General features: G+C 37.0%; 1 protein-coding gene across 1 annotated transcript; it reads left to right on the top strand.

Annotated features, from left to right (window-relative positions):
- The first annotated feature begins 16479 nt into the window (after positions 1–16479).
- Positions 16480–18083, top strand: LOC104249772 (uncharacterized). Its single transcript, XM_009806255.2, has 3 exons — positions 16480–16629; positions 16991–17128; positions 17761–18083. Exons 1-3 carry the CDS (start codon positions 16566–16568, stop codon positions 17904–17906), a joined length of 348 nt encoding a protein of 115 aa, XP_009804557.1. The 5' UTR covers positions 16480–16565; the 3' UTR covers positions 17907–18083.
- Positions 18084–23303: the final 5220 nt, after the last annotated feature.

The following is a 23303-nucleotide window of genomic DNA, read 5'->3' as shown; positions in this document are numbered from 1 at the left end:
GTAAACAACGTCGTTTCGCAGAATCCACTAATCGAAAATATCCGTCCCAATACCAACCCTTACTCCCATATTCAAATTCAGATGTCCAAGAGGTGAGGTCATGACTAGCAAAAAAATACGGGCCATAAAAATCTTTGATTAACCAAGCGTCTTCATCATTAACCTTACCTCTGTATATTTCATCCTCAGATGTCATCCTGAGAGAACTAGAAACATACTAAGAGAAAAATCAAATAGTTATAAAAATAACATATTTACAAAAAGAAAAGAAAATAAACTTGTAAAGATAATAATAAAAGTCTAACCCAGAAGAATAGTTAATGTCTAATTCCCCAGCAACGGCGCCAAAAACTTGTTGCGACCAAAACACTCACGCAAGTGTACGCGATCGACAAGTAATATAGTAGTAAGTAAAGTATCGTTCCCACGAGGAATTGTGATCAACTTATCGACTGATGTAGACTCAAACAATTATCAATTCAAGCTAAATTATCACAAAATATATAAAGAACCAATTTACAATTTACTTAGTAATTAAACAATAATTCAATACAAAATTACTACACCAATTACACAATATTTTGATAACAATTTGGGTAAAGATATTCCAGGGTCATGGACTTGCTAGAGATCATGCTACTATTTTAGCTTAAGATTGATTTATTGAATTATCCGGGTTATTGATTATAGGGTTAATAATATTCATAAGAATCTTTCGAGTTCTTATGCATCTATTCAAGTTAAACTAATACCTATATGTCTATGGTATTAATATTAGCAAGAATGCATTTACAACTCCTATTTTTCAACCAAACAAGGCAATTAAGTATATGTCTATCTTAATTGCAAATTCTTCACCCGATGCCCGAGATTCAAAACTTGTTCTATTTGATTCTATATGCAACCAAGAATTTTCTTTGTCAAGTTTAATTCAAGATTCGTAAATAATATTTCACTGTTAGCTACGCAGTAAAATAATTAAAAGCAGAATCAAATAAACAACCCATAACGATAGATTCAAGATCTTCAATCTAAGTTTCAAACAACAAGATCATCTAACACCAATGACCCCAGAATACTAGAGTTTTTAGCTACTCATAATCATACAAAAATCAACAATAAAAGTTTTAAACATAATATTATCAAGCAAATAGAAGAAAGTTTAGAAGAACTCTTTGAATCCTTGCTCCAAGATGTTCTTCTTCTTCTCCTTTCTTAGCTCCAAGATGAAGCTCCTCCTTCTTCTATGGCTTTTTCTCCCTCAAAATCTGATCTTCTTTTCAATAATGGAGCTTTACTTTATGTAAGTTGAGTGGATCCTCTCAGATTTCCCATTTTGCCCCCAAATAATTGATTTCCCGGACTGGACTAGCGCGGGAGCGCATGATCAGCGCACATCCCGCGCATATCTAGTTTTTTTCTGTCCAAATCACTGAACTAGAGCGGGAGCGCATGACCCGCGCTAGTGGGGTTTTCTCTTGTTAAGATGTTGCTGCTCAACTTTTCGTCATTTGACTCCATTTTTCACTTGATTACCATCATAAATCCTCATTTGTTTATTGAACTCCTGTGAGACATTAAAGTTATGATTAGAGCCAATTTTTGCCTTATTTGAATATTTACAATAGTAAACCATCCTTAAGTTGAGCTAAAACATAGGCTATATTAAACAATTTAGCCTATTATCATGTACCACCTGCTCCCATTTCATTATATCTTGTGGTAGGCGTACCACCCGCTCCCAGTTACAAGCCAACAATAATCACAAGGAATCCCGACAAGGGAACAAGAGCAATTTAACAACTTCCCGGCAAGGGAACAATTATATTTCAACAACATCCCGACAAGGGAACAATACTATCAAAACAAACATCCCGACAAGGGAACAATAATATCAAACAAACAATCCGGCAAGGGAACAATGGTGATAATAACATATGAAGCGCAATAAATCATAACAGAGTCATAACAATTATAATACAAGACTCACGGGCATGCTTGACACCAACGTATAGATACTTGTCACCATGCCTATACATCGTACTCCACAATTAACATGTAGCAAATAAGACACAACTCCTAATCCCTCAAGCTAAGGTTAGACCAAACACTTACCTCTTGCAACCAATTCAAAATTCCAACAAGCCTTTGTTTCGCGAATTCGTGCCCGAAATTCTCATATCTAGTCATAAACAATTTGATTCAGTCAATAAAAATTATAGGAATTAATACCATATGAAATTCAACATTTTCCATTAAAAATCCGAAATTGCACTAGAAATTCACCCGTGGGGCCCACGTCTCGGAACCCGACAAAAATTACGGAATATGAAACCTCATCTAACCACGAGTCTAACCATACCAAAATTACTAAATTTTGATAATATTTCGACCCTCAAATGATCAAATCTATCTGAGAGAGTTTTCAAACTCTTCCAACTAAATTCACAGATTTAATGCCAAACTAGAAATAGATTCGGGTAATCTAACCAAAATTAAGTTAAGAATACTTACCCCATTCTTTTCTCTGAAAATATCCCAACATCGCCTCTTCCCGAGCTCCAATTTGACAAAAATGGTCTCATCTTCACGATACTGTTCACGGGGTACTGTTCGCGGGTACTGTTCACATGCTATGAAAAAATTCATCAGCTGTCCAAAGTGAAAATTCAGCAGCCTTTTTATATTCGTTAACCTTCCGAAATCCACCCGAGGCCCTCGGGACTTCAACAAAATACACCAACAAGTCCTAAAACATGATATAGACTCAGTCGAACCTCAAATCGCATCAGATAATGCTAAAACCGTGAATCACACCCCAATTCAAGCCTAATGAAACTAAGAACGTCCAACTTCTATATTTGATGCAAAAACCTACCAAATCAAGTCCGATTGACTTTAAATTTTGCACACCAGTCATAAATGACATAACAAAGATATGAAAATTTTCAGAACTGGATTCCAACCCCGATATCAAAAAGTCAAATCTCCGGTCAAACTTAAGAAATCTTTAGCCTTAGATTTCTAGATTCCGTTAAATAGCAATAATTTGATCTTGGGACTTCCAAATTCGCTTTCAGGCATATGACCAAGTCCCAATTCATGATACGGAATACCGGAACGGTCAAAACTTTTATCCGGGTTTGTTTGCTCAAAATGTTGACCGAAGTCAACTCAATTAAGTTTTTAAAGCTCTAGTTCACAATTTAATCCATTTTTTTACATAAGAACCTTTCGAAAAATTATACGGACTGCGCACACAAGTCGAAGAATTATTGATAGCGCTTTTCAAGATCTTAAAATACCGAGATAATTATTTAAATTAAAGATGACATTTTGGGTCATCACATTCTCCACTTCTAAAATAAACGTTCGTCCTCGAACGTACTAAGAATTATTCTCAGGTTACCAAATTGATGATTTTACTTTTATATAAATATTCGCGATTGATCCCACATTACCGCATTAGACATAAGTCCGACAATACCATTTCAATTGAGATTATTTCCTTTATCCATATTTGTAAACTTGAAGACCAAATTTCTTACACTCCAATCATTTTCCAGAAAGGTCCGATTTTCACGTTAACACGCGGTATTAGTATCGATTGACTGTAGCAACTCGTGCCTACGCACCCATCAAATACGGGTTGTTATATTCTCCCCCGCCTAGGGTCATTCGTCCTCAAATGAGAAGTAGAATCTGTCTCTAAACACATAATGTAACTTATCTCTTTCTTTGCATATGTCAATATCCCAAATTGTTTCTAACTCCCAATTTTTTCAGAAATTTCGGCGGGGTCTCCCCTGTAATTGGGCCTATCCACCTGCTAGAGTAACACCAAAACAACTCCTAATAACACATCCAGCACACAACAAATCACCACAATATATTTATCAATAATACCAATCTCCGCATTACAAACGTGACACTATCATAAAGATATTTTGACATGAAACACATCATATGTATGACCTTAACCACATCTCTGGTTTTAATAGTGGTACATAATCGATTACAAATTTTCCAATTAACTTCATGTTAATAAATTCTTGTTTCAAGCTTTCACTTTACTAACAACGTAGCATGAAGACCTCATAATTACTTATCCAAATTAACGATTCACAATTTAACGCCACCTGGGCACACCCCTTGTAGGCTAAAACTCAATAATTACAATACAATTTGGTAAATTATGCACAGAGATATTCTTATAAGAATTTTCAAATAAGCCTCATAGGCATGACCATATACGGTGCAAAATAAGATGACACATAGGAGTACGTAGACCCTGGATCAAATAAAACTGAAGCACCTCTGAACAAATTAGAATAGTACCTGTGATAATTGCATTGGAAGCCTCAGCCTCGGGCCTGACTAGTAGAGCATAACATTGGGGCTGGGCCCCACCACCCTGAACTATATCTCTGTGACGGCCCGCTACTAGCTGGCCTCCACCTCTAGCGGCCTGAGCTCCACCTCTAATACCTCTACCCCCACCTCTAGCTGGTTGGGTGGGTTGTGAAACACTCGGTGCCTGAACCATGGCACGAAAACCTTGATGCTGAGAGCTACTCGGTGCTCGAGGGCAATACCTAAAATGTGCCTTGTGTCACCACAAGTAAAACAAGCCCTTGATTGCTGGGGCTGACGACCCTGGAAACTCTGAAGCGACGGTGCACTAATAGGAGCTGGTGGTGCATTGTAGGGCTGCTGATCAGAATACTGCATATGGGAACCACGACCACCTGAAGTACCGTGAGAAACCTGAAGTGCTGACTAAAAAGGTCTAGGAGGATGACCTCTATCATACGAATCCCTACCTCTAGACGAGGTAGCACTGAATCGGCTTGAATGACGTGGCCTCTTGTCAGACCCCTGACCACCTCCCTACGATAGAACCATCTCAACTCTCCTGGCCATATTGGCCTCCTCCTGGAAAGAAATCTCACTCCCAGTCTCCTTGTCCATCTGAAGTCGAATCGGTTGAATAAGTCCCTCAATAAACCTCCCCACCCTCTCTCTCTCGGTGTGAAGTATGATAAGAGAATGTCGGGCCAAGTCGATGAATCTGGTCTCATACTGAGTAACAGTCATAGAACCCTGCTAGAGACATTCAAACTGCCTCCGATAGATCTATCTCTGAGTAATAGGGAGAAACTTCCCCAGAAATAGCTGAGTAAACTGCTCCCAAGTCAAAGCTGGCGATCCATTTGGTCTAGCCAAACAATAGTCTCTCCACCAAGTCTTGGTGGATCAAGACAAGCGAAAAGTAGCAAAATCGACCCCATTGGTCTCAACTATCCCTGTGTTCCTGAGAACCTCATGACAGCTGTCTAGATAATCTTGGGGATCCTCATAAGATGCACCGCTGAAAGTAGTAGTGAAGAGCTTGGTGAACCTGTCCAACCTCCACAAAGCATTAGTAGACATAGTTGCTCCATCACCGTTCTGAGATACCATGCCCGGCTGAACTGATAGAGTCTGAAACTGGGAGCTACCGGCTTCGGAGTGTGAGTAGCAGGAGTCTGAGTTCCTCCTCCAGCCTGAGAGACGGCTGGGGATACAGGAAGCAAGCCTGCCCGGGTGACACTCTCTATAAGGCCTACTAAATGGACCAGAGCATCCTGGAGTACTGGGGTAGCAATAAACCCCTCTAGGACCTAAGCTGGACCCACCGAAACTGTTGAGGCCGGAACCTCATCATCAAAGTCAACTTGAGGCTCTGCCGCTGGTACGGCTGCTCTGGGTTGAGTTCTGCCCCTACCTCGGCCTCTAGCACGGCCTCGCCCTCTTCCCCTAGTGGGAGCTGCTACTGGTGGCTCGGGCTGCTGGTCAGTGGATGAGGAAGCGCGTGTTCTCGCCAACTGCGAAAGAACAAAATAGGAATTCAATTAGCATTGAGAAACCAAACTGCACGATAGGAAAGAATAAATGTGAAGTTTTTCCTAACTCTGTAGCCTCTAGGGGGGGGGTAAATACAGACGTCTCCGTACCGATCCCTCAGACTTTACTAAGCTTGTCTATGAATTATGAGATCTATGTAACCTAGAGCTCTGATACCAACTTGTCATGATCTAGGAAAGCCAAGTTATCCTAATTACTTAACCTTTTCCAGTTTTAAACCATTATCAGTGATGAGTAGATATCATGAAAATAGCGAAAATAATTAAGCGGAAGACAAAATCTGACAATTTATCTTAATACAAAACTGCGGAAGTCTCAATACAACTCTACCCAAAATTTGGTGTCACAGCTTCACAGACGGTCTAAGAATACTACATACAAAGTCTGAAAGATAAAATAAACACTGTTTCTGAAATGAGTAAAGGAAACAAGATAAAGGAAAAGATAGGAGGTGACGCCAAGGCCCGCGGACATCTGCAGGACTACCTCGTGTCACCTGTGTGGGCTGAAGATAGGACCCTCACTGCGGTCCAAGCACTCCGGTATCAGTATCTGGACACAGTGCAGAGTATAGTATCAGCACAACCGACCCTATATGCTGGTAAATGCCTAGCCTAACCTCGGCAAAGTAGTGACGAGGCTAGGACCAGACTACCAATAAACCTGTGCAATATAACGTACAAAAATAATAGGAAGCAGATAACAATGATGACAACAATGATCAACCAGTGATATAAATAGCAGGCAACAAGAACACCATAAATGTTTCTCAACAAATAATAGATACAAGTGCAATCAATTTATCAAGTCCTTCAAATATAAATCTTTTGCCTATAAATACTTCAAGTAATAATCTATAAGATAATATGCTTTTCAATGAATATATTTCGAATATATTTCCTTTAAATGAATATCTTTCAAATAAGTATCTTTCGAAAATAATTCTTTCGAGTAAAGGTCACCTTGTGACGCCACATTCACTTAACATAAAGTAGAGTACAGCTTCCAACCCAATTAGGAAATCAACAAGAAAAGATGAAGTTATTTTTAGAAATCATTTGATAAAGAATATATCCTTTTCAATTAAAGTACAATATCGAATGAATCATTATCTTTAATACGAGAAATCAATAAATCAAAACATAGTAGAAATTCATTTATAAGTAAAGTACAACCTCAAACAGTTTAAGGAAAATTTTGGTTGAGAAATCAATTGAGTTAAAAATGTAACAATTATTGAAATTTGGAGTATTGAACATATAAAAAAAAGGTAAAAATAGAATATCAAGAGAATTATAAAGGAATCAAAATCCAACCACTAACAAGAATAAGAAAAACAAAGGCAAATTTCACTTTATTTTCACATCTTGTTGCAGGCGTGCAACCCGATCCCATTTCCTGTATCTCGTGGTAGGCATGCCACCCGCTCCCATTTCATGCATCTCTTGGTAGGTGTACCACCCGCTCCCATTTCATTATATCTTGTGGTAGGCGTATCACCCGCTCCCATTTCATTATATCTTGTGGTAGGCGTACCACCCGCTCCCATTTCATTATATCTTGTGGTAGGCGTACCACCCGCTCCCAGTTACAAGCCAACAATAATCACAAGGAATCCCGACAAGGGAACAAGAGCAATATAACAACTTCCCGGCAAGGGAACAATTATATTTCAACAACATCCCGACAAGGGAACAATACTATCAAAACAAACATCCCGACAAGGGAACAATAATATCAAACAAACATTCCGGCAAGGGAACAATGGTGATAATAACATATGAAGGGCAATAAATCATAACGGAGTCATAACAATTATAATACAAGACTCACGGGCATGCTTGACACCAACGTATAGATACTTGTCACCATGCCTATACATCGTACTCCACAATTAACATGTAGCAAATAAGACACAACTCCTAATCCCTCAAGCTAAGGTTAGACCAAACACTTACCTCTTGCAACCAATTCAAAATTCCAACAAGCCTTTGTTTCGCGAATTCGTGCCCGAAATTCTCATATCTAGTCATAAACAATTTGATTCAGTCAATAAAAATTATAGGAATTAATACCATATGAAATTCAACATTTTCCATTAAAAATCCGAAATTGCACTAGAAATTCACCCGTGGGGCCCACGTCTCGGAACCCGACAAAAATTACGAAATATGAAACCTCATCCAACCACGAGTCTAACTATACCAAAATTACTAAATTTCGATAACATTTCGACCCTCAAATCCTCAAATCTATCTGAGAGAGTTTTCAAACTCTTCCAACTAAATTCACAGATTTAATGCCAAACTAGTAATAGATTCGGGTAATCTAACCAAAATTAAGTTAAGAACACTTACCCCGTTGTTTTGTCTGAAAATCTCCCGAAAATCGCCTCTTCCCGAGCTCCAATTTGACAAAAATGGTCCCATTTTCAGAAATAAACGTTCTGTCCAGAATTTCGGTACTGTTCACGGACTGTTCACTGGTACTGTTCACATGCTGTGAAAAAAATCATCAGCTGTCCAAAAGGGAAAATTCTGCAGCCTCTTTATATCCTTTAACCTTCCAAAATCCACCCGAGGCCCTCGGGACTTCAACAAAATACACCAACAAGTCCTAAAACATGATACGGACTTAGTCGAAATCTCAAATCGCATCAAATAATGCTAAAACCGCAAATCACACTCCAATTCAAGCCGAATGAAACTAAGAACGCCCAACTTCTATATTCGATGCAAAAGCCTATCAAATCAAGTCCGATTGACTTCAAATTTTGCACACCAGTCGTAAATGACATAACAAAGCTATGAAAATTTTCAGAACTAGATTCCGACCCCGATATCAAAAAGTCAAATCTCCTGTCAAACTTAAGAAATCTTTAGCCTTAGATTTCTAGATTCCGTTAAATGGCGATAATTTGAACTAGGGACCTCCAAATTCGCTTTCGGACATATGACCAAGTCCCAATTCACGATACAGAACCACCGGAATGGTCAAAACTTTTATCCGGGTTTTTTGCTCAAAATATTGACCGAAGTCAACTCAATTGAGTTTTTAAAGCTCTAGTTCACAATTTAATCCATTTTTTACATAAGAACCTTCCGAAAAATTATACGGACTGCGCATGCAAGTCAAGGAATTATTGATAGTGCTTTTCAAGGTCTTAAAATACCGAGATAATTATTTAAATTAAAGATGACATTTTGGGTCATCACACTAGGAGGGGATTAAATTCCTTAAGGAAACACAGTGAATTCAGTGGGCTCGAATTGTTTTTCTGTTATTTCGTTGTTCATTTCTGTTTATGTTCATTAATATTTCCAGAATTATTTTACAAATATAGTTTACTATCAATTTCACATTATAATTTTCAATGACGCCCCTTAGTTACCAGCGCCTCGTCCCACCCCTAGCCTATTACTTGATTGGATATTCATTATAATAAAACTTTGTAGAATTAATGGTAGATCAAGAAGAAGTCGAAAGTTTGCACTATATGTTATTGTTAATTATAATGATTATTTGAAACTCTTAGCCAGGACAATGTTGGGAATCAACCCCGTATTTGAAACTCTTAGCCAGGACAATGTTGGGAATCAACCCCGTAAAAATAATATTTACGGTATAAGAGATAAACGTGAAACACTAAGTTATGATTAAATTAGCAAGAGTAAAAATGCAGAAATAATGGCACCACGATTTTACGTGAAAACTCTTCTGAATAAGGGAAAAAATCATGACCCCAAGAGGAGTAACTGATATCACTATAGTAAGAAATTTTACACTTTGTAGGTCCGAGTAAAATACTCCAAAGACCACTACAACACTCAAAAGAAATAACCCTCTTTTGATATTCTCATCTCACTATAATATTGCTCATTCTCTATTTTCTTCTACACAGTCTATTTCTCACAATGCCCGAGAAATACTCTCTGCAACTATTGTGTTGCTTCGCTTTCTGTCTGGTGTCTTACAAATGGCTCAGAAGCTCTCTATTTATAAAGATTCTATATCCCTACAGATGTCATCAATGACATTAAAAGAAAGAAAGAAATATTCAAACTCTTCAATTTGAGCAATTCAACAAAAATGGTGGCTGCCAAAAATGACTTAGAAGTCTTTATCACATCTATTTTTTTTCTTCTTCATTTATGGGGATGGACCCCATAAATCTCCCCCTTCAGACCCATTCACCTGAAGTAAGTAACATCAGACTTCTAATTTGAGTGCATGCCGACAATTCTTTGCAAAGCACAAACTTGTCTCTTGGTACTATCTTGGTTAGCATATCCGCAGGATTTTCACTCGTGTGAATCTTTTTGACCTGTAAAGATTCGTTCTCCACCTACTCATGAATCCAATAATATCTCATGTCTATATGCTTTGTTCTTACATGGTACATGGAGTTCTTGCTTAAGTCTATTTCACTTTGACTGTCACAATAGACGACATACTCCTTTTGATGCAATTCCAGCTCTTGAAGAAACCGCTTGAGCCATACCATCTCCTTGCCAGCTTCTGTAACAGCAATGTACTCTGCTTCAATTGTTGAAAGTGCAACACACTTCTGCAACTTAGACTACCATGATATAGCTCCCCCTAAAAATATAAACAAATATCCAGTAGTGGATTTTCTGTTATCAATGTCACCTGCCATATCAGCATCTGTGTAGCCTTTCAAGATTGGATCGGATCCTTCAAAGCACAAACAATCTCCTACAGTACCTCTTAGGTACCTGAGTACCCACTTGACTGCTTCCCAATGTTCCTTTCTGGGACTTTCAAGAAACCTACTGACAACACCAACTGCGTGAGCAATATCAGGTCGAGTGCATACCATTGCATACATCAAACTTCCGGTAGTAGAGGAATAAGCAATCTTGGTCATTATCTCTTTTTCCTACGTTATTGTAGGGAACATCTTCTTGCTCAACTTCAGATGACCAGGAAGGGGTGTGCGAACCAACTTAGCACTTTTCATATTGAAGCACTCCAGTACACGTTCTATGTATTTCTCCTGTGACAAGTAAAGCTTTCTTTCGTTTCTCGAGCGAGTAATTCTCTTACTCAAAATCTTCTTACATGACCCAAGTCTTTCATTGCAAAAGATTTATTCAACTGTTTCTTCAACTCGGCAATCTTGGAAGCATTCCTGCCACAATCAATATATAATCCACATATAGCAAGAGGATGATAAAATCATCATCAGAAAATCTTTGTACAAACACACAGTGATCTGAAGAAGTCTTTTATAGCCTTGCTCCCCCATAACAAACTCAAACTTCTTGTACTACTATCTGGGAGCTTGCTTCAATCCATATAGACTCTTCTTAAGTTTGCATACAAGATTTTATTTACCTTTTGCCTTGAAGCATTTAGGTTGTTCCATATAAATCTCCTCTTCTAAGTCACCGTGAAGAAAATCAGTCTTCTCATCTATCTGCTCAATCTCCAAATCAAGACTAACAGTCAAACCAAGAATTGTCCGAATGGAGGATATTTTCACGATAGGAGAAAATATTTCGTCAAAGGTCATCAAAGTCAATACCTTTCCTTTGACCAAGTCCCTTGACAACCAATCTAGCTTTGTATCTGGGCTTCAAACTATGTTCTTCAGCTTTAACTTTGAACACCCACTTGTTCTTCAAAGCTCTCATGCCCTTAGGCAATTTCACCAACTCATAAGTATGGTTCTCATGCAGATATTTCATCTCATCTTGCATGGCTTCAATCCATTGATCCTTGTACTCATCTTCTATGGCCTCCGTATAACATTCAGGTTCTCCCCCATCAGTGAGTAATGCATACTCATTGGGTGAATAACGTGAGGAAGGAGTACGAGGTCTAGAAGACCTCCTGAGTGGAATATCTAACTCCTCCACAGCTTCGTGAGTAGGAGCATTTACCTCATCATCATTAGCATTGTTATCACCATCATCATAAATATGCTAATCTAGAATATGGTTCTGGGCATCACTATCATTATTGAGCTCACCAGCGTCATCCGCATTTGTATGAGGAACTTGATCAAGATTAATTAAACCTTCAGAACTTGGAGATTTTAGCTTCTCTACTTTTTTAATATCTTCAAAAATTTGATCCTCTATGAAGATAACATCACGACTTCTCAAGACCTTCTTCTCAATTGTATCATATAGCCTGTAACCAAACTCATCAAGTCCATAACCAATGAAGATGTACTGCCTTGTCTTGGCAGTTAATTTTGACCTCTTATCTTTAGGCACATGTACGAAAGCTTTGCAACCAAACACTTTCAAGTAGTCATAAGAAACATCCTTGCCATAACAAACTCTGTTTGGAACATCACTTTGCAAAGCAACCGCAGGGGATAGACTAATAACATGTGCGACGGTCAACAAAGCCTCACCCCAAAAGGAGTTCGATAACTTTGCTTCAGAAAGCAAACATTTGACTCTTTCCATCAAGGTCCTGTTCATCCTTTCTGGTAAACCATTAAGCTGAGGAGTCTTAGGAGGAGTCTTCTGATGTCTAATACCCTGTTGCTTGCAGTATTCGTCAAACGATCCACAATATTCACCACCATTATCAATACAAATACACTTCAGCTTCTTTCCAGTTTCTCTTTCAACTGAAGCTTGAAACTGCTTAAAGACACCCAACACTTGGTCTTTAGTTTTGAAGATGTAGACCCAAAGTTTCCTTGAGAAATCATCAATAAAGGTAGCAAAATAAAGTTCACCACCAAAAGTCTTTGTCTTCATTGGACCACATAAATCTGAATGCACCAACTCAAGCAACTTTGTCTTTTTTGAAGGAGGATGAGACTGTAAAGAAACTCTTTTCTATTTTCCAGCCTAGCAGTGCTCACATTTTTCTAATTTTGCACTTTCAAAATTTGACAATAATTTCTTCTTGGCTAGAACATTTAGTCCTTTCTCGCTAATGTGGCTAAGCCTGTTATGCCATAATATTGAAGAGTTATTGCTCTCAACGGCATTCACCATATCAACACAAGTAGAGGCCGTAGCCCAGTATAGACCACGACGTTTTTTACCACGAGCCACAATCATGGAATCCTTAGTGAGCTTTCACTTTCCAGCACCATTGGTACTGACATATCTCTCATCATCCAAAACACCAACAGAGATCAAGTGCAAACGAATATCAGGTGCATGCTTTACATTGTTTAAAACTAGTTTAGTTCCAATACTAGTTTCCAAACAAATTGTTCCAACACCAGCCACCCTAGATACAGTCTCATTACCCATACTCAAAGTTCCAAAGTCACCCTGAGTATAGGATGAGAAAAATTCCTTCCTTGATGTTACATGAGATGCGGCACCACTGTCCACAACCTAACTTGATTCATCACAAGTAATATTTATCAGATCCACATCAAGGACAGTAACAAGATCTTCTGTAGTGACGGTGGCCACACGGTTGCCATCTTCTTTCTGTTCTTCCTTGTCTCTTTATTCTCCTTTTTAAAAATCCGGCAGAACTTCTTTGTATGCCCTTTCTTTCCGCAATGATAGCACTCAATATCTTGAAGTCTGCTTCTGGATTTACTTCTATTATGTTCTCTATTTTGAGAACCCCGATTCTTGCTTCTCCCCCTAGAGTCAGTCACCAAGACATCTGATGAGGAGGAACCTTGAGATTTTCTTCTCATTTCTTCATTTAAAAGGCTGTTATTGGCAAGATCCATAGAGATCACACCATCCGGAGCAGAATTTGATAATGAAGTTCTAAGAACTTCCCAAGAATCTTGTAGGGAACCAAGTAGAAACAAGCCTTGAATTTCTTCATCAAATTTAATGCCCATAGCAGATAACTGGTTCATGATCCCCTAAAAATTATTCAGATGATCTATCATCGTGGAACCATCGTGGTATTTTAAACCCAACATCTGCTTTATCAGAAATATTTTGTTGTTTTCAGTTTTTCGAGCATACAAACTTTCAAGATGCTCCCATAGGGTTCGAGCATGTGTCTCCCCAGAAATATGGTTCAAAACATTATCGTCAACCCACTGTCTAGTTAAGACGCAAACCTGCCTGTGTAATAAATTCCACTCTTCATCTGATTTATTATCAAGCTTTATAATGGTAAAGGCAGGTTGATGAAAATTCTTGACATAGAGCAAATCTTCCATTTTGCCCTTCCAAATGGCATAATTTGTGCCATTCAAAGTAAACATTCTACTAGTGTTGGCTTCCATCGTTTATCACAAATACAAATACTATTTATAGGAGACCAAAGTAATTCTTTTCTGATGTAGAAGTTCAGACTGTGCTGCAACCACAGAGCATACTCAGATAGAACCTTGGCTCTGATACCACTTGTTGGGAATAAACTCCGTAAAAATAATATTTACAGTATTAGTGATAAACATGAAACACTAAATTATGGTTAAATCGGCAAGAGTAAAAGTACAGCAATAAGGACACCAAGATTTTACGTGGAAACCCCTCTGAATAAGGAAAAAAACCACGACCCCAAGAGGAACAACTGATATCACTATAGTAAGGAATTTTACACTTTGTAGGCCCGAGTAAAATATTCCAAAGACCACTACAACACTCAAAAGAAATAACCCTCTTTTGATATTCCCAGCTCACTACAATATTGCTCCCTCTCTATTTTCTTCTATGCAGTCTATTTCTCACAATGCCTAAGAAATATTCTTTGCAACTATTGTGTTGCTTCTCTTTCTGTGTGATGTCTTACAAATGGCTCAGAAGCTCTCTATTTATAGTGATTCTATATCCCTACAGATGTCATCAGTGACATCAAAAGAAAGAAAGAAATATTCAAACTCTTCAATTTGAGCAATTCAACAAAAACGGTGGTTGCCAAAAATAACTTAGAAGTTTTTATCACATCTATTTTTCTTCTTCTTCATTTATAAGGATGGACCCCACAAATCTCCCCCTCCAGACTCATTCACCCGAAGGAAGTAACAGACAATTGAGTGGACGACTTTTAAAACCATTAATATATTCGTCAACTTTCCATAAAAATTGAAATAGCAAGATGAAGTATTTGAGAGCACACTTGGACAATTATTTATCACTTTTTTTTCCAGCTAGTATTTCTCATTATGTCGTTCATTCGATAAAACTAATGTTCATTTCATCAAATTGACGTTCTTATTGTTATTTTTTTAATTGGTTGTATCATATCAAAATAATAATAATGTTACTAATGGATAAGCATTGTTTGGAACAGGCCGTTGGCATATGGCCATCGGAGTATTAATTTTGTAATCGTTTAAATTAAAATAGATAAAACTTGGAAATTGGAACTTATTATGTTTCTATGTTCTCTTTTACTTGTCCTGCACTTTGCATTCACCTTAAGTATTTATTTTACTAAATTACCTCTTATTAATCATTGATTTGGAAATTCAAATTTGACTGCTACTGTAATAGATTTAAGAAATTGTTACTTAATGATAAGAATAAAACCAAAAAAAAAAATTATCTTTTGATTTGATAAAGAAAACAAGTATAAAAAAATTATTTTTAATATACTGGACCAGGAACTCACATAGTGTATATCTATAGTTGTACGTACACTCTTTCCAGCAATGTGTTCGGATGATGATACAAATCAATGGCTACTATCATCTGCGTGATCTAAGAGTCTTTATTTAATTATTTCTTCTGTGTACGATTAGCGTATCTAGTTACTAATGATTGCTTGTCTTTTAAATCATCAACTTGACTTTTTCTTTTTGGTTACAGGTGAGAGAATTATTTATATGTTTACATTGCAACAACGTAACAATAACAACAATTACCCATCATTCCGAAACAAAGTTACTTCTTTTTTAAGTTCAACTCACATTTATTATACTGAAATAAAATAAGAGTAGTAATGAATACATATATATATATATATATATAAGTAACAATAATAAGAAAAATATTAGTATTTAAAATCTATTCTTAACTAGTAAGTATTACCTACATAGATTTGCCTTAATTATCAATAACTAAGTTTACATTGATTCCAAGGATTTGTAGGTCTTTCGAGACAATTTCTTTCATGTTATTTTAGCCTACTTCTTCCCATTTAACACCTCCATTCACCATAGTTTCCAATGGAACATATAAATGGTGAAGGTATATGTCTTGCATGCGCCCAACAATATCTTCACTAAAATTAAACATTTATTCGTAGAAAGTTAAAGTTTAAACTTAAAATATGTATTAATTAACTATAATTATGGCATATGTGTATGTGCAAGGCATGCGTCTTACATTTTGTTGATGTACGTAAGTTCTTACTAATATTTCAATGCTCAAAAATTTGTGCTGTTATTTTGAAAGCAAGTGGGATAGATTGACTTTTTAGCTACAACATTTTTCTCTCTTTCTAAAATCACATATTTATATTCCTAAAATATTTCCTGACAATATCTTATAGCCATGTGAAAACATTTCATAGTAAAATAATAGGTAAAAGAAAGCAACTTGCAAAGAGTCAGATTTAGGGAGACACGAACAGCTGTATTTTGGTAGTATTAAAGTATCTCATATAAAATATTAGGTTTAATAAAGCAACTTGCAAAAAATTAGATTTGCTTATCCCTATAAATTTCTCAATGGCCTCAATGAAATAGACACACCTACTTATCTACTACTACTGTTTCTTTACAATATAGCACAATGAATTGCAAGAGTTCTTCAACAAAGTTTGCTTCTATTATTGCTTTCTTACTTTTTACATCTTGTAAGTAATTGCATATACTTCCTCCGTTTCATATTAAATGGGGTACTTTCCTTTTTAGTCTGTTCCAAAATAAATGATACATTTATAAATTTGGAAATAATTCAACTTTAAACTCTTTTATTTTACCCATTTACCCTTAATGAGAAACTTTTATAGCCACACAAATGTCATATCTCCACAAACTTTTTACCCCTTAAGCTTTTAAGTCCACAAGTTTCAAAAGTCTTCTTCTTTTTTCTTAAACTCCGTACGGAATCAAACTACCTCATTTAATATGAAACGGATGGAACATATTTTATTTGCCCTCCCAATATCCGTTGAGGAAATAGAACACTAATTATGTACGTAATTTATCTTACAGTGTTCCAGCTGCTTAATGCAAATGAGGTGGTGAAGTCAAGTGATGATCAGTTAAATGTTCTACAACTTCCAGTATCTGATCAAGAGGCTAAACCAGAAGCACTTGATGGAGTGTTTCAAGTTTTCATAACTCGATATGGTATGACTATTGTTCTAAACTTGCTTCATTATACTTCGCGTCAGTTACATTCTTTTGAACATACATGTGAAGTTGCTGCCATGTGACGAGGAGGTCACGGGTTCGAGCCGTGGAAATAGGCTCTTGCAGAAATGCAGGGTAAGGTTGCGTAAAATAAACCCTGGTCTGACTCTTCCCCAAACTCTGTGCAGAATAAAAGCTTAGTGTACCGAGCTTTTTTTTTTTTTTTTTTTAAAATAGGCAGACAGCCAAATGTAAACCAATTAGATCTACCATAATAATCACTTGATTTCTACGATCCCACATCTGAATGGCTGGCGAAATCCAATCCCTAAACCCGGAAATAAAATTAAATTCCTTCCCTTTCATGGAGTATTTTGCAACAATTATTTATAAATATACGTGATTTGATGTTTGCAAATACTACTATCTTATGATTATATTGTGCCTAAGTATATATATTGTTGAATCGTACAGATTTACAACATGCATGAGCACATGCATTAGTTGTACTATTGCCAACTAGTTAAGTTATAATAGACTCAAAGTTTAGTGTACGTGGAAATAATTAAATTCCTTGTCCTGATCTTTAATGAAGTATCATTTAATTTATACTTTTTCTTTCTTTGCAGATCGAGAATATTCGACTCGTCAAAAAAAATTTGGCGGTTGTATCGACCCACCTCTTTGTGTATCTGACAGCGAATGTGCGAACTCAGCCTGCGGTCACAGGTGTGTGAAGAATGGATGGAATTACCATGTCTGTGGCATGTGGTGAAATTCAAGATTTGGCTCCAAAATTGTATGCCATGGCACAATCTTATGGTTTCTATCAGAAAAATAAGTGTATCTCATAAATTGAATTTTTGAGATACTTCTTTCGTGTGTTAATTCAGTATTACTATATATACAAGATTTGGCCATCAATGAGTACTTTTGGTCTATGGTTTCTTCATCTCTAGCTTGCTGAGTTTCCTATTGTGTGTGTTTGGTGTGTGTGTCAAATGATTCTGACAATGTGACTTGTTCAAAACCGAGTGGTATTTGTTTGAAGTCTCGAAAATTTGGAATATACAAACTCAATTTTTGAATTTTTCGCGAACAATAATCACAATTATTTGGCTATCTTAACTGTGACTTGTACCTGAGGCTGGCAAACGGGCCGGGTCCGGGCCGTTATGGGCCTCGTGGGCCGGTCCTATGTGGGTCCGGGCTTCGTGGGATAGACTTAAACAGTCCCGGGCTTCGTGGCCTTTTGGAGGTAACCGAACCAGAATCGGGACCACGAACTAATGGTCCCGGGCAAAGTGGGCCGGTCCCGGGCCTATGTGGGCCTAAGTGGGCCTGACCTATTTTTTAATTTTTTTTTTATCTAAGGCAATTTCTTGTAAATTATATAGCTTATATATATTATATATACTATATCTATATGTTACAACCCATGTTTTTGTACCTGAAAGTACGTCGTGAGTCAATTGATGTAAGCTCAAAAAGGATGAAATCCTTCTACAATGACAAAAAAGGTTTGCCGAAGTGTTAAGCAAGTTAAGATGAATATGAGACTTTTTAATCATGATTTAAATGAGTTTAAAGCCATGATATGACTATATATGATGTTTGTATATGAAGTATAAAGTTTGAGAAAAATCAGATTTAAGTTGCGGAAAAACCGACTAAGGATTTGCCTTGTAATGAAGCTTTTTGAGTAATACATTTCGTGTGCTATATGAGGTATTTTTGGAACATATTATATACCAAATTGAAGGTCTTGAAATGTAGTTTACAACGCTCTTAACTGTTCGTTCATGCGACATCCAGATAAAAAGATATAAGTGTTTGAAAAAGGGCTAATAAGATGGTGCCAAGTAGCACCATTTTGACTTTTCAACAAAATAGAGATTTATATCCTTTATCTCGTCTCTTTATGTCCAGAGAGCATGACCAAATAAGACCCCTAACATCACCCTTAAGCTCTCTACAAGGATTTTCAACGATACTATCATCTGGGGCACGAAATTAAGTAGCGATAACATCAAAATGATCCCTGCGACATAAGTATCGCTATATCACTTTTTTTTTCTTTATAGTTTGAGTTTAGAAGGTATTTTGAAGTTAATAAAAATGCCTAATTCTGGTTTTAAGGTCTTAAATATCAAGGAAGGTTGATTAATTGATTTCATAATAGTTAGAACTCACGGGACGGTGATCGGAAGCCGTGAGTTCGAGTTATTTGACTTGTAATGGACTGTTTTTGGGCTGTTTCGTGTAGCTTTTGGGATGTCTATTTTGTTGCTGTTAAATGGAGTTTTTGGAGGATAAATAGTGTGGAGAAACACTACATAATGGCAAAATCATGGATTAGTCATTATGTTTGACACTACTATAGTCGTCGTTTTGGATATGAATTGATTGGGGTGTATTGGGGTGTTGTAAGCTAAATATAATATGGATTTCGACTTGCATCTACTGTATGAGGTTATATTGTGTTCCTACCGGTTCTTAAGGTTATCTTGGCATTGGTTAAGTTAAATGGATGAACTAGACATGAACTAGTGAATAAAATTGCTAATTAAGAATAATTGGAGTTGTGGATCATTTTTTTTTTGTTATGGATATATGGTATAAGACTGGAATTATTGATGAATGACTTCATTATCATGTTAATGATACTATTAAGTTAAAGTAAAAAGTATATAAGGGATGATATTGGGTATACGAATTCCAATTGGAGCTTGCCGCTCGTCGTAAAATAGTTATGACTTGTTGTTATTTTATGGTGTCTTGTTATTGATAATTATGTATTGTTAGATTTCTCTGGTAATTGTTTTTGGAATATGATATTGGAGGAGGCACTTGTTACCGGGGAGATACTGCCCGAATTTATATAAACGAGCTACAAGTTTAAGTTGCAGACTTGGCCTTTATTCAACACTGATTTTGAATATCCTTATGCAATGGTAGATTAAGTTGAGTTGTCTGAAGAGTAGCTTGGGAGGTATTAAGGACTCACCATGGTTAAGGTATGTTAAGGCACTTCCTTATTTCTTTTGGCATGATCTAAAGCGAAATGAATACGCTATTTCATAACGGATCTACTCCTATAAACTAAGGTTGCCCATGTTGTTCTTTCCTTATAAATTTATTTTAAGCAAGTATGTACGATCCTTGAATCCTATAGAAGCTTATATTGATGGTATGATGTCCATAGTGTTAATCGAAGGTGCAACGACCTTAAGTCAATCCAAAAGGTTTAGAACGTGATTCCATGAGTCCAACATGCATTATATATAGCATCTATTTGACTCTACCGAGCCGCGCTATAATAGGCCGGGTACAATACCTATTGTGCAACCACTGATCAGTTGGGTTTACCGAGCTCCACGTGGCCGGGTACGATTCTACCGAGCCTTATAATATCTGGGTACATTTTTACCGAGTCCTCTTTGAGGTCGGGTACGATATGATGATGATAATGCCCACAGAGGCGTATGTTTTTAAAAGTTTATGTATATATGTATTATGCATTTCATGTCAGTATCCCCCAGAGGCACTCAGATGTTACATGTTGTATCTCCTCTATCTCTCTTTACATTAATGTTCTTGTTTATGCTTTTCTGCCTTGCATACTCGGTACTTTATTTGTACTGACATCCCTTTTGCCTGGGGATGATGTGTTTCATGCCCACAGGTCCCGATTGATAGGTTGGCAGTCTTCCTAGTAGGCTATCAGCTCAGCGGAGGTGTTGGTGCACTCTACTTGCTCTAGAGTTGCCTATTTGGTCAGTATGCTTTGAATATGTATTGATTGGTATGGCGGGCCCTGTCCCGACCTTTATGATTTTATGTACTCTTAGAGGCTTGTAGACAGATGTCAGGTTTATGGATACTTGTATGGCCTTGTTGGCCTATGTGTTGAGTTTACAAATGGTCATGCCGGCCTTATAGGCCCGTATGTCACATGTATAAGTTTGCATATCATGTTGGGTCATCATATGTTGAGTATTACCTTACGTTTTATTCTTGTTATCTCATGACGGGTTTCTGGCTCATTTACTCAAGATAGTATAATAAGAAAGATATGTTATGTTGGTACTCGGTTGAGTAAGGCACCGGGTGCCGATCGCGGTCTTTCGGTTTGGGTCGTGGCACTATATATATATATAGGTCTAAGGCAATTTCTTATAAATTATATTATATAGTTGTGACTTAAAATTTTTTAATTCAAATTTAAAAGACAAAATATTGTAAAAAGATATTTAAAAGAATGCGTTATAATTTTTATTATTATGACATTAACAAAACATGGCACAATCTTTTTTAGTCTCCCCCTCCCCCAATGGAATGAGCACAACCAAGGTGCTAATACCACCATTGAGAAAAAAAAAGAAACTAATCAAGATATGACAAAATACAAGTTACATATTAATTTTACATGGTATCTCTTACAAATTTCATAAATCCATAAAGGTTCGGAGGAATTTTCGTTGGTGGTGGCTGAAAAGAAGCTTGTTCATCACCGCTTCCGGGCGAAGCTGCATCCTCCGCAAGTTCAGCTAGCATTTCTTCGTAAGCTTCGTCTACCTCTGGTTGTGATTCAGCAAGTCCAAAATTACTTCATTCATAACGGATCCAATTTCTGAAAAGTACTGATTTTTCCAAGCTCTCCCTCATAGACGCTCTATAACCACTGAGTTGAAGTTTTGCTTGGCTAAATATGATGACCCAAAAAGTCGTTACTTGTAAATTCTGTGTTCTGAAGTCTTAGAAGCCTCCTTTTATCACACCTCGATTTGTGTGTTCAGTCCGGGCGTATATCCGGAACGCTTTTATGTGAAAATTTGATGAAAATGCTAATTTGGCCTTTAAAATTAAATTTAAGTTGACTTCGGTCAACATTTTGGGTAAACGGACCCAGACCCATAATTTGACGGTTCCGGAGGGTCCGTAGAAAAATATGAAACTTGGGTGTTTGCTCGGAATTGAATTCCGAGGTCCCAAGCCCGAGAAATAAATTTTTGAAAGAAATTATTTAACTGAAATTGTAAGAGTTTTTGGAAATGAAAAGAGGATTGAATTTGATGGTATCAGGCCCGTATTTTAGTTCTGGAGCCCGGAACAGGTATTATATAATAATTAAGTTGAATCTGTGAAGTTTGGTAAGAATCGGAGTTCGTTTAGTATAAATCGGACCTTTATTTGAGAAATTGGAAATTTTGATGTTCTTGAGTGATTTCATGAATTTGAGGTTTAATTCATAGTTATTGATATTATTTTGATGATTTGACCACACGAGTAAGTCTGTGTGATGTTTTTAGACTTATGTGCATGTTTGGTTTGGAGCCCCGAAGGCTCTGGTGAGTTTTGGATAGGTCACGAGTGAAATTGGACTTAGAAAAACTGATGTTGTGTTGCAGGTCTGCAGATGCGAGCTCGCATTTGCAAAGAAACATCGCAATTGCGATGATGGGCTGGGACAGGAAACCTTCGCATTTGCGAGGCTTATGTCGCAAATGCGACCTTAGCAGGCACCGCAATTGCGAACAGTTGTTTGCATTTGCGAAGAAAGCAGAGGCAGACCTTCCTTCGCAATTACGAAGCTTTGGCCGCAATTGCGAGTTCGCATTTGCGAACAACGCTTGTGTAAAATCAAACTTAGACGAAAATTCTTCATTTTCAAACTCCCTTAAATTCTAAGCTCTCTTGGGCGATTTTCCAAAGAAAAGATCTTCTCCAAATCGATTGTAAGTCATTTCTAACTCATTTCTTTAATGTATAACATCTTTTAATATGATTTCAATTCAAAATCAAGGGTTTTCATGGGGGAAATTGGATGTTTTGGGTAGAACTTAGGATTTTCAAACTTTGGGGAATTGGACCTCGATTTGAGGTCCGATTTCAAAACATATTATATATTTGAGTTCGCGGGTGAATGGGTAATCAGATTTTGGTTCGAACCTCGGGTTTTGACCATGTGGGCCTGGGATCAATTTTTGTCTTTTTGGGGAAGTCTTTAGAAAACTTATTTTCATGCATTAGAATTTATTCATTTAGCATTTATTGATATCGTTAAGTAAATTGTGGCTAGATACAAGCGAATTGGTGGTGGAAACAAGAGGTAAAGCGGTAGTTGAGGCTTGAATTGTGTTCGTGGCATTGAGGTAAGTGTTTGATCTAA

Source organism: Nicotiana sylvestris, chromosome 11, assembly GCF_000393655.2.
Source record: "Nicotiana sylvestris chromosome 11, ASM39365v2, whole genome shotgun sequence".
In the NCBI taxonomy this organism is placed as follows: Eukaryota; Viridiplantae; Streptophyta; class Magnoliopsida; order Solanales; family Solanaceae; genus Nicotiana; species Nicotiana sylvestris.
This window is presented reverse-complemented; position numbering and strand designations above follow the sequence as displayed.

Excerpts from the sequence above, each read along its gene's own strand:
- LOC104249772 (XM_009806255.2), top strand. The coding sequence starts at position 16,566 with ATGAATTGCAAGAGTTCTTCAACAAAGTTTGCTTCTATTATTGCTTTC. Across the intron at positions 16,630-16,990 it reads TTTCTTACTTTTTACATCTT|TGTTCCAGCTGCTTAATGCA; the intron begins GTAAGTAATTGC and ends TTTATCTTACAG. Across the intron at positions 17,129-17,760 it reads AGTTTTCATAACTCGATATG|ATCGAGAATATTCGACTCGT; the intron begins GTATGACTATTG and ends CTTTCTTTGCAG.